The sequence below is a fragment of the Caenorhabditis elegans genome, chromosome V (assembly GCF_000002985.6).
Source record: "Caenorhabditis elegans chromosome V".
Lineage (NCBI taxonomy): Eukaryota > Metazoa > Nematoda > Chromadorea > Rhabditida > Rhabditidae > Caenorhabditis > Caenorhabditis elegans.
In genome coordinates, this window is record NC_003283.11 from 20,238,569 (window position 1) to 20,250,813 (window position 12,245).

Here is a 12,245-nt window from a genome sequence, read left to right on the forward strand (position 1 = left end):
TTTCTAAAGAAAAAAACCAATTTTTTGAAATTTTTTTCCAGTTTTTCGATTAAAATTGAATTTAATTGGAAAATAGAGTTTTTTAGTTTTATATTTGAAAAAATATATAATTTTTAGGTGGAAAATTAATTTTTTTCAGGAAAATTCACATTTATATATATATATATATTTCAAGTTTTTATGAACCAAATAAGTTTTTTTTTCGTAAAAAAAATATTTTTAGTGGAAATTTCAAACTTATTCGAAAAATTTGATTTTTCCATTTTTTTTTGCAAAAAAAAAAAACGATTTTTTCCAAATTTTCAGAAAAATCAATTTTTTGGAATTTTTTCTCAGTTTTTCTATCAAAATTGAATAAATTTCGAAAAAATAATTTTTGCTGGAAAATTCATATTTTTATATATTTTTTTCGGACCAAAAATAAACTTTTTTGAAATTTTTTTTTCACTTTTAAATTTCAAATTTTAAAATTTTATATCCAAAAATATAATTTCTTTTAGTTTTTTACAGCAAAAAAAAAATCTGAAAATCCTCAAATCCCGATTTAAAAAAAATATATAAAAATCATTGGAAAAAACCGCAAAATTTCAACAAAAAAAAATGCAAAAATTCGTCGAAAAAGTGTGCGTTTTCATCATATAAATAGAAAAAAAGAAAGAGAGAGAGTAATATGTGTTGGTGGGGTGTTAAATAGCACAAGATACGAATAAATTAAAATTAAAATCGTTAAAAAAAACCATGAAAAAAAGGAGATACCAGCAGCGTGGAGTTCGGAGGGGTGTTACATATATATATATTTCAGAGAGAGAAAAAAAGATCATTTTGGTGGTTTTTTTACGGGGGAAACAGAATGGGGGTAAATATGTATATAAGGGGGTGGTAAAACATTTTAAAAAATGCGATCGGAGGAAATAGGATTAAAATTGGGAAAATTCAGTGAAAAATTTTGTAAAAAAAATTCGAGAAAAAATGGAAAATTTTGAGGACAAAATTTCCAAAAAATGCTCAAAAATTCGCAAAAAATCTGAAAAAATAGGGAATTTTTGAAAAAATCCAGAAAATTTTAGAAAATTCGGATAAATTTTGGGAAAAAATCAGCGAATTTTCTAAAAATTTTGAGAAAAAAAATCTGAAAAATGTCCAAAATATACCAAAAAATTCGCAAAAAAATCAGAAAAATTCAGCGATTTTTCACAAAAAATTTCCAAAAAAAAAAATCCGAGAATTTTAACAAAAAAATGCGCAAAAAAAATCAGAAAAAAATCAGAAAAAATTCAAAATTTCCATAAATTATTCCTGTTTCTGTTGTGAATCTCCACCGTCTCCACCTTCATGATGTCCCCCGGGTGGTCCCATTGGACCTCCCTGCTGCTGCTGTGGTTGATATTGTCCGTGTGGTGGTGGTGGCATTTGACCATATGGCTGCTGGTATGGGTGTCCTGAAAATACTTTTTTTGGATTAATTTATGCTTTTATTAGTGTTTGCTAATTCAATTTTGGGCGCTGCTAGACTACAAACTACAAGTTTTTGGGCGCTGCTTAGACTACAAACTACAAGTTTTTGGGCGCTGCTAAAACTACAAACTACAAGTTTTTGGGCGCTGCTTAGACTACAAACTACAAGTTTTGGGCGCTGCTAATTCAATTTTGGGCGCTGCTTAGACTACAAACTACAAGTTTTGGGCGCTGCTTAGACTACAAACTACAAGTTTTGGGCGCTGCTAATTCAATTTTGGGCGCTGCTAAAACTACAAACTACAAGTTTTTTGGCGCTGCTAATGCATTTTTAGTCCAATTTTCTAATTTTTCGTTTTTTTTTTGGAAAAAAAGTGCCAAACGTCAAAATGGGCGCTGCTTTTCAAAAAAAATCGATTTTTCGTGCAAATTTTCGCGATTTTTGCCAATTTTTCAGCAGAATATAGCATTTTCCTAGAAATTTGATGATTTTTCTCGCAAAATTAATAGTTTTTTCGAATTTTTAGCGTATTTTTCTGCAAAATTTCGAATCGTGCTTGATTTTTGATATCATTTTTAGCTGAATTTATTTAAGTTTTTACGATTTTTAGCCATTTTTCAGCGAAAATTCGCATTTCTCTAGTTTTTCAAATAATTTATCTGAAAAATCTCGTATTTTTCGTTTTTGGGCGCTGCTTAGACTACAAACTACAAGTTTTTGGGCGCTGCTAAACCAAATTTTATCGAAAATTGGTCAAAAATCAACATTTCAATGAAAAAAAAAATGCTTAAAAATTCCAAAATTCAATAAAATTTCAAATTTTCGACAATTTTCTAGCCATTTTTCGGGAACTGACTGCACTGGAAATTTGAATTGAAAATTTAAATTTTCAGTGTTTTTTGGTTTCGGATTTTCTACAAAATGCCTGGAAAAATTGCAATTTTTCCATTTTTTGGCGCTATTCTTAGTGAAAATCTCTCAATTTTCGTCCATTTTTCATCGAAATTGGCAAACATTTTCGCCAAAACGTCACTAAAAAGCTCAATTTTCGATTTTTCCCAGAAAAAAAATCCATGCTCCCAGGAATTTTTCCGGACAAAATTGCATTTCAGGACTAAAAAATTCAAATTTTTTCGGATTTTCTGAAAAAAAATCGTATTTTTTTGCGATTTTTGCAGAAAAAGCCGAATTTTCCGGGACTAAATTGCATTTTCAGGCCTAAAATATCTATCTACCTGGCTGCGGTGGTGGTGGATAACCATATCCCCTCTGCTGCTGAGGCGGCGGCGGGCCCGGATACGGTTGAGCCTGATATGGTGGCCTCTGCTGCTGTGGCGGATAGCCTCCTGGCGGCCCGTACGGCTGGCCCGGTGGCGGCGGCCCTCCATAGTATTGCTGGCCTTGTGGTGGTGGTGGTGGGCCTTGTCCTCCACCCGGTGGGCCATAGTGAGCCTGAGACTGGGCCTGCTGAGCCTGATGTTGTTGTTGTTGTTGGGGTGGTGGGTATGGTGAGTATTGTTGGCCTTGTTGTGGTGGGTAGCGGTAGGCTTGTTGAGGGGGCCCTCCAGGCCCTCCATAGCCTTGGTAGGCTTGTGGTGGAGCCTGTGGAGCCTGAGGAGCCTGAACCGGCGCCGGAGCGGCCTGAACGGGGGGAGCTTGCGGAGCCTGTGGTGTGGACGGTGGCCGAGCAGCAGTCGCTGCTTCCGAAGTATCCATCTTCTCTGGAATCGCAGCCTCCTGAGCACTAATCTGCACCTGAGGAGTAGGCTGTGGCGGGCCGGTAACCTCAAATCCAGGTGGAAGCCCAGCCGGAAGAGCTCCAGAGCTTGTCATCCGAGAATGAGCTTCATGTTTAGCCCGATTCTCGAGATATTTAAGCTGATCCATATGAAAAGCCTGACGTTCAAGAATCAACTGATGCCGTTGATATTCCAACGATTCCCGCTCCTTATCCATAATCTGCTCGAGCTCGTCAAAATGACGAAGCTTCATCTCAAGCTTCTTCATTTGAGTCTCGACAAGCTGTGCGACGAGGCTTTTGATACGGCGTTCCTCAATCTGAGCCAGATGCTTGGCTTTTACGGCGGCGGCGGCTAGGCATGAGGCAGCCGCAGCCTGAACTCCTTTATCGATGGCTGATTTCGCTTCGGTCGTTGATGGAACGTCGTCGTTGGTATTGGTATCCATTTTTTCATCGGAATCTGCAGAAAAAAACCGTTTTTTTGGCGCTCTAAATCAGATTTTTTCCAAATTTTTTGGAGTTTCTGGTGGTTTTTTACCATTTTTCATGAAAAATTTGTGAAAAAAAGTTATTTTTAACAGTTTTCAGCGATTTTAACGCTATAAATGACCGATTTTTTGGTGAAAATTGGCTCAAAATGATGTTTTTAATTTTTTTTTCAAAATTTTTATACCATTTTTGAGGTTTTTCATCAGTGGAAAATGTAAATTCGGAAAAGAAATATACATTTTTAAGCTATAAATTCATCAAAAAAAAAATTCAATTTTTGAACTGAAAACTCGAAAAATCTCCATTTTTATAGATTTTGAATAAAAATTATCGAAAAAATGGATTTTCGGCTGAAAAACTTCATTTTTTTCCAAATTTTTTGGAGTTTCTGGTAACTTTTTACCATTTTTTTCATAAGAAAATTTGTGAAAAAAAGTGACTTTTTTATAATTTTAAATCAATTTTTAACTAAAATTTCTTGAAATTTAACACCACCGGCTTCTTCAACAACACTGCGAAGCTATCAAAAGTACGGAAATTGTGTGAAAACCCGGAAATTTCGCATAAATTCACCTAATTTCTCCTATTTTTCTATGAAATTGATGAAAAAAAAACAGTGAAATTGGCTTGAAAAATGGAATTTGTGACGAAATTCACAAATTTTTTCGCAAAACTTGAATTTTTTTAAATCGAAGACCGCCCGCCGCCACGTGGAAATTTGATTTTTTCACATAAAAAGCAAATTTTTTTCGAATTTTTCTCGAAGAAATGGATTAAAAGTATAATTTTCAGTGTTTTTTTTACGAAAAATTACTGTTTTTAGCGATTTTTAGGATAAAACTTAAAACCCTATGAATTTTTGATGAAAATTGGTTCAAAATGACCAGAAAACCTTTTTGTTTTCAATTTTCTACATATTTTTCACGAAAAATCTGTTTTTTTTGTCGATTTTCAGGGTGTCTGTTGCATCAAATTTGGTGAATTTTTCTGAAATATTCAAATTTCGGACTTTGGACACACACATTTCGACTTAAAAATCATTCAAAAATAATAAATTCAATCAATTTTTAACGAAAAATGGTTCAAAATGACCAGAAAGCCCTTCGATTTTCAATTTTATATATATATTACAAAAAATTACCGTTTTCAGCAAGTTTTAGTATAAAAAAGACCGAATTTTCGAGAGTTTTTCAAGCGAAAATTGGTTTAAAATGATATTTTTTGGTGTGAGAAAATTCCGTTTTTTATCAAATTGTGTTCCAAGCTTTTCAAATTCCGGGCCTCTTCAGGCTTTAGGCCACTTTTCGACTTAAAAATGAAAAATTTAATCAATTTTCGATGAAAAATGATCAAAATTTGCAATTTAGGCTCTTTTTTTACCAGTTTTTAGCAATTTTTATGTTAAAAATGACCGATTTTTTTGAATTTTTCGAAAAAAAAAATCGAAATTCAAAAAAATCTTTTTTTCAGTCGAATTTCAAGTTTTTTCCATCAAATTGTGCAAATTTTCTGAAATTTTGGGCTCATTTTCACCAATTTTCAGCGATTTTCGATGAAAAATGATCAAAATTTGCCATTTTCAGTATTTTTCAATAAAAAAAAACTTCTTTTTTTTCTCGAAAAAATGGTCTAAAGGTGATCATTTTTTCAGCATTAATTGACGAAAAATGTCCGAATTTAAATCAGAAAAATCCGTCGTTTTTTGTAGATTTTCAGTGTTTTTTCAAAATTTTCAAATTTCCGGTTCATTTTTGCCAGTTTTCAGCGATTTTTGAGCTAAAAATGACCAATTTTCAAATTTAAATCAGAAAAATCCGTTTTTTGTCGATTTTCAGGCTTTCTTCCAGAAATTTTTGTTATTTTTTCCAATTTTTTCAAATTTCGGGCTCATTTTTATTAGTTTTCAGCGCGATTTTTTTACTTTTCAAATTTCTAGGTTTTTTACTGAATTTTTCTTTTTTTTTTTCGGGCCCGAATTTTTACCTCCGGCGGCCTCTTCAGCAGGCTTTAGGCCACTTTTCGTAAGCCCAACAGCTCCATCAACTTGCCCAGTCTTTTCGGCCATTGCCGCAACATTTTTCTCATGAGCTTCAGCTACAAGCGGCGGAATTTCTTCTTTCAATTTTCCAAATTCTTCCATTGCAGCTTTTGTAGCTGCAGCGGCCACTTGTGGATCCACAACTGATGCCAGAAAAGCCACAGTTGACATTACTGGATTTCCAGATTGAGAAAATGGAACAGGCTGGAATGCAAGTGGTCCGAGTACTTCTTTGGCTGCTCCGCCGGGAGCTGCTTCAGCTTTATCCGACGACAGATTTTCAGTTAGATATGGGTCTTGAATTGGGAGTTGAAGGAATTTTAGAACACATTCGTGTTGAGTTCGAGTGCCGACGTGGTCGCAAACCTGAAAAAATATGGATTTTTCGGGGTTTTTTGAGTTGAAAAATCGGATTTTTTGGCTGAAAATTGTTGTTTTAAAATGAGCAATTTTTACAGAAAAAAACAGCTTTGATTTTTTTTAATTTTTTAAAAATATTTTTATGAAAATTGAACAAAAAGCTGGAAAAATATGGATTTTTCGGGGTTTTTTGAGTTGAAAAATCGAATTTTTTGTGGCTGAAAATTGTTTTAAAATGAGCAATTTTTTTGGATTTTTCAGTAAAAATTGATTGAAAAATGGTAAATTTGACGATTTTCGATGAAAATTGAACAAAAAGCTGGAAAAATATAAATTTTACAGAATTTTTGAGCTGAAAAAAGGGAAAAGGCAACGATCGGATTTCGACACTGCAACTTTTTCCTCACGAGGGACGAGGAAAAGTGGTTTCTAGGCCATGGCCGAGGAGCCGACAAGTTTCAGCGGCCATTTATCTTGCTTTGTTTTCCGCCTGTTTTCTTTCGTTTTTCATCGATTTTTTCGTTTTTTCTTAATAAAACTGATAAATAAATATTTTTTGCAGATGCTAAAACAATTTCCAAGTAAAAAAATTATGTATTCAGTCGGCAAGCAGCGGTGAAAGTGAGCATTGTAATATGATGGATTACGGGAATACAAAACCTGAACTTTTTCTGAAACATGATACACATGCTGCTTAAATGCTGAAATTACCTGATTTTCATAACGAGACCGCTGAAAAAGTTTTGAGGTTTCCACAATTCAACTTTTTGTGCGAAAATCTCGACTTTTTCACCAAAAAAGTTGAATTTTGAAAATCTCAAAACTTTTTCAGCGGTCTCGTTATGAAAATCAGGTAGCTTCAGCATTTAAGCAGCATATGTATCATGTTTCAGAAAAAGTTTGGGTTTTGTATTCCCGTAATCCATCATATTGCATTGCCCACTTTCACCGCTGCTTGCCCACTGAATACATAATTTTTTTACTTGGAAATTGTTTTAAAATCTGCAAAAAATATTTATTTATCAGTTTTAATAAGAAAAAACGAAAAAAGTCAGTGAAAAACGAAAGAAAACAGGCGGAAAACAAAGCAAGATAAATGGCCGCTGAAACTTGTCGGCCCCTCGGCCATGGCCTAGAAACCACTTTTCCTCGTCCCTCGTGAGGAAAAAGTTGCAATGCATTTTTGATTTAAAAAAAAGTGTTAAATTTGACGATTTTTCAGTGAAATCAGCAGAGTTCCAAGTGACAATTTGCTCCATTTTATACAATCTTGACACTTTGAAATTCAGTTTTGGCTCCAAAAACCGAAGCATTTTTCCACGTGGAAGCTTTTGCTCAGAAGCTCCAAATTTACTGAATAGCCATATTATTCCGGGGGATATTCTACCTTATTCCAGTCATCCTTAAACATTTCCAATGCTTCCAACAGCAAACACGTCTCCTGTTCGGTCCAATCACGGCCTGGTGGGGCTCCTTTTGTCTGAAAAAATCAACAAAAATTACGGAAAAAAATGAAGAAAAAGAGCCGAAAATCTGATTTTTTTGGAATCTGAACTGAAAATTGAAGATTTTCAGCGAAAATCGATTTTTTTTTTTTAATGACAAATTGATTAAAATTGTTGTTTTTTGTGGAAAAAGCAGCATTTTGTTGGGATTTTCATTGAAAATCGATTTTTTAATGAAAAATTGTCGATTTTCTATTAGAAATAGCCGGAATATGCATTCAAATTTGGATTAAAAATTCAAAATTTCTCGCGAAAATGTTTTTTCTGATGAAAAATTAATGTTTTTGTGGACAAAATATCAATATGTTGGGATTTTTCACTGAAAATTCGAAAAATTTCAGTGAAAATCGATTTTTCTGTTGAAAAATTCAAAAACTGCGGGATTTTTTCGGTTTTTCATGACAATTGGCCGAAAAATCAGAAAATTTCTCGCGAAAATCGATTTTTCTGATGAAAAATTCAAAAATTGAGGGATTTTTTCGGGTTTTCCATAATAATTGGTCGAAAAATTAAAACTTTTCAGTGAAAATCGATTTTTCCGATGAAAAATTGTGTGAAATTGCCGATTTTCGCTCAAAAATAGCCGGAAAATGCTCAAATTTGCACTGAAAATTCCAATTATCCTCAAATTTGCACTAAAAATTCCAATTTTTCTCAAATTTGCACTAAAAATTCCAATTTTTCTCAAATTTGCACTAAAAATTCCAATTTTTCTCAAATTTGCACTAAAAATTACAATTTTCCTCAAATTTGCACTAAAAATTCAAAATTTCCTCAAATTTGCACTGAAAATTCCAATTTTTCTCAAATTTGCACTGAAAATTTCAATTTTTCTCAAATTTGCACTAAAATTCCAATTTTCCTCAAATTTGCACTGAAAATTCCAATTTTTCTCAAATTTGCACTGAAAATTCCAATTTTTCTCAAATTTGCACTGAAAAACCAAGGCAGACGCCAGGTACGCACTCTCATCGCGATGGCCTGCTTCTGATACTGATCAATTTTCAGGCCGGGCGTCGAAATGGACTCAATCTCAGTCTTAATCTCCTCTTTTGGTGGCTCCCCAGATGCTCCAGCAGACTCCTTTCCAGGTGGATTCATTGGCTGAATGCCAGTCGGTGTATCAGCTAAAACCATAAAATGGCTTGTTGGTGGCGGAGCAACAGGAGCCGGCCGAGCATCCGAATCAACTTGATAATTCAGCAGGCCCCATTGCTCGAGAAACGAGTGAAGCCGCACAATTGAGCACACATCACCGGCCAAATTCCGGCGACAAGCCGTCGCAGACACGTATTCAAATGGATTCAGACGGTACGTGTCGACCATAAAATTACGGTAGGCAACGTAGACGTCCGGTGTCTTGCTCTTATTCTTTCCGTTGAAAAATTCAGGCATTGCGCGTTTCTCGATTTGATGAATTGCGTTATAGTCGAACCAGCCGGCGTATGAGGGGACTACAATGTAGTGGGTCTGCTCAATGACGTTTCCTTCGGCGAGTTGTGGAGCTTCTTTTGTTGATTGGACACCTTCTTCGTCGAGATCAGTGAGCTTTTGGCCTTTTGGTGCGCTGAATTCGGCGTCTTTTTCCTTTCCTGCAAAAGAGAATTGGTTGGAAATTGAGGGGAAATTGGATTAGCAGCGCCCAAAACTTGTAGTTTGTAGTTTAGCAGCGCCCAAAATTGAATTAGCAGCGCCCAAATCTTGTAGTTTGTAGTCTAGCAGCGCCCAAAATTGAATTAGCAGCGCCCAAATCTTGTAGTTTGTAGTTTAGCAGCGCCCAAAATTGGATTAGCAGCGCAAAAAACCTGTAGTTTGTAGTGTTAGCAGCGCCCAAAATTGAATTAGCAGCGCCCAAATCTTGTAGTTTGTAGTTTAGCAGCGCCCAAAATTGGATTAGCAGCGCAAAAAACCTGTAGTTTATAGTGTTAGCAGCGCCCAAAATTGAATTAGCAGCGCCCAAATCTTGTAGTTTGTAGTTTAGCAGCGCCCAAAATTGGATTAGCAGCGCAAAAAACCTGTAGTTTGTAGTGTTAGCAGCGCCCAAAATTGAATTAGCAGCGCCCAAATCTTGTAGTTTGTAGTCTAGCAGCGCCCAAAATCGGTCAGCAGCGCCCAAAATTGAATTAGCAGCGCCCAAAATTGAATTAGCAGCGCCCAAAACTTGTAGTTTGTAGTTTAGCAGCGCCCAAAATTGAATTAGCAGCGCCCAAATCTTGTAGTTTGTAGTTTAGCAGCGCCCAAAATTGTATTAGCAGCGCCCAAATCTTGTAGTTTGTAGTTTAGCAGCGCCCAAAATCGAATTAGCAGCGCCCAAAACTTGTAGTTTGTAGTTTAGCAGCGCCCAAAATTGAATTAGCAGCGCCCAAATCTTGTAGTTTGTAGTTTAGCAGCGCCCAAAATTGTATTAGCAGCGCCCAAATCTTGTAGTTTGTAGTTTAGCAGCGCCCAAAATCGAATTAGCAGCGCCCAAATCTTGTAGTTTGTAGTTTAGCAGCGCCCAAAACTTGTAGTTTGTAGCTTTAGCAGCGCCCAAAAAAATTTTAGGAAGGAAATTTGGAAAAATCTGGTTTTTTTTGGTCCTGAAATGCAATTTTGACCGAAAAATTGGTTTTTTTCTGGAAAAATCAGATAAAAATGCGATTTTTTCAGAAATTTCGAAGAAAATCTGAAGAAAAAGCGCTGAAAAATTCCATTTTTGGCTAAAATTTAAATTTCCGATTTTTTTTCCAAAAAATGAGTAGAAATTTTGAAAATGCGCTCTGGAAATGTTCGAATTTTGACCAATTTTCGCTAAAATTTAGCTTAGCAGCGCCCAAAATTCAAATTTCGGTCTTTTTCGAATGAAACTTGAAAAAAAAAAAGTTCACTTTTGCGTAAAAAATGTGTTGAAAAAAGCATTTTCGAGTGTAAAAAACCAATTTTTTGCGTTTTTCAACTCTCAATTCCGGAAAAAATGGAAAAATTATGCAAATTTCCCAGAAAATCAAAGTTTTCCAGTCAGTTATTGCAAAAACTTGAGCTCTGACGCTGAAATTGCACTTTTTGAGGGTATTCGGGCTGCCCGGAGCCAGATTTTCACGGATTTTGCTCGATTTTTTTCGATTTTGTCGGAGAAAATCACTAAAAAATGCGTTTTTCAGAGCTATTTTTCCGCATTTTCGCCGAAAATTCCACACAGATTTCGCTACCTTTCGGCACTTCAACCTTCACAGCGGCACCACTTCTGCTATCATCGTCGTCGCCGGTCATCGAAACGTCACCGTCATCGTCGTCGCGTCTCCGCTTCGACGCTCCCTTCTTCATTCCACTTTTCGACGAAATTTTGCTGAAATTTAGCGGGGAATTGAAAAGATTTTCAGGGTTTTCAGCGAGGAAAAAGCATATTTATGGGCAGAAAATTGCGAAAAAATCGATTTTTTTCACTGAAGTGAGCAGAAAAACGGCAAAATTTCTAGGAAAAATGTCTGTAAAATCAAGAATTTTAACAGAAAACTGTGGAAACTGCAAAAATCTCGTATTTTCTTGGAATTTCTTTCGAAATTTTCAATGAAATTATGACTAAATAACCTTAAAAAGAGACTTTTAACAAAAAACTGCGAGAAAATTGGTCGAAATTGGTCCAATATCGAAATATCGAGGCCCGCGTAGATTCAAACAAGGCGGCAGTGTGAGGGAGCTCGCGCGTAGTGAGAGACGCCAGAGAAAACAGAGAAAACGAGAGAAATAGTGTGGAGAAACGAGAGAGAGCGCAGAGAAAGGAGGCCTCGTGGAGAGGGAGAGAGAGAACGCGGGATGAACATCTGCTCAGAAAATGGAATACGGGGGGACCTGTAGGACGGTGGGGGAATTATCGATTTTCTTGGGGTAATTGGGATTTTGCAGCGCTAAAATAGAGCGGGAATTGTAGGAAATTTGAAAATTTTCGATTTTTCCAGGGAAAAATCCCGGAAAATTTCCGAAATTTGAAGCATTTTTGAGAAAAATCGAGCTAAAATCTTGTAGTTTGTAGTTAGAATTCAGGAAAGTTGAAGAAAATTTGATTAAAAATTGATTTTAAGCGAAAAAATTCGAATAAATCGAAAAAATTGACAAATTCAAGCATAGCAGCGCCCAAAAAGCTGTAGTTTGTAGTTTTAGCAGCGCCCAAAATCGAATTAGCAGCGCCCAAAACTTGTAGTTTGTAGTTTTAGCAGCGCCTAAAATTTGAATTAGCAGCGCCCAAAACTTGTAGTTTGTAGTTTTAGCAGCGCCTAAAATTGAATTAGCAGCGCCCAAAACTTGTAGTTTGTAGTTTTCGCAGCGCCTATAATTTGAATTAGCAGCGCCCAAAAAGCTGTAGTTTGTAGTTTTAGCAGCGCCTATAATTTGAATTAGCAGCGCCCAAAACTTGTAGTTTGTAGTTTTAGCAGCGCCCAAAAAGCTGTAGTTTGTAGTTATTTTGAACTTTTTTTGATGAAAATTGAGGAAATCGGGCTTTTTTTCCGAAAAATTCGCATTTTTTAGCGATTTCTAGCAAATTTCAGCGAAAAAATGGCAAAAATTACGTAAATTTCAGTAGAAATTCCAGTTTTCGAGCTGAAAAAGAGCAAAAATAGAGCATTGAGGGGGGTATTTAACCACATCAAAAAAGTTGAAAATACAACGGAAAAAACGATA

At 35.5% G+C, this 12,245-nt stretch overlaps 1 protein-coding gene across 8 annotated transcripts; it reads right to left on the reverse strand.

The window, feature by feature from the left end:
- Positions 1-611: 611 nt before the first annotated feature.
- On the reverse strand, positions 612-10,920 carry swsn-1 (the record flags this gene model as incomplete). Of its 8 annotated transcripts, none has more annotated exons than NM_001269978.5 (6): positions 612-1,448; positions 2,692-3,657; positions 5,670-6,090; positions 7,472-7,564; positions 8,556-9,181; positions 10,778-10,914. In NM_001269978.5, the coding sequence occupies 6 exons, from the start codon at positions 10,890-10,892 to the stop codon at positions 1,291-1,293; spliced, it is 2,379 nt and encodes a 792-aa protein (NP_001256907.1). The 8 variants fall into 8 exon arrangements, with proteins under 8 accessions (NP_001256907.1, NP_001256906.1, NP_001380243.1 ...); NM_001269977.5 differs by having other exon boundaries at positions 614-1,439; NM_001392706.1 differs by having other exon boundaries at positions 671-1,439; positions 7,472-9,181; positions 10,778-10,920.
- Positions 10,921-12,245: the final 1,325 nt, after the last annotated feature.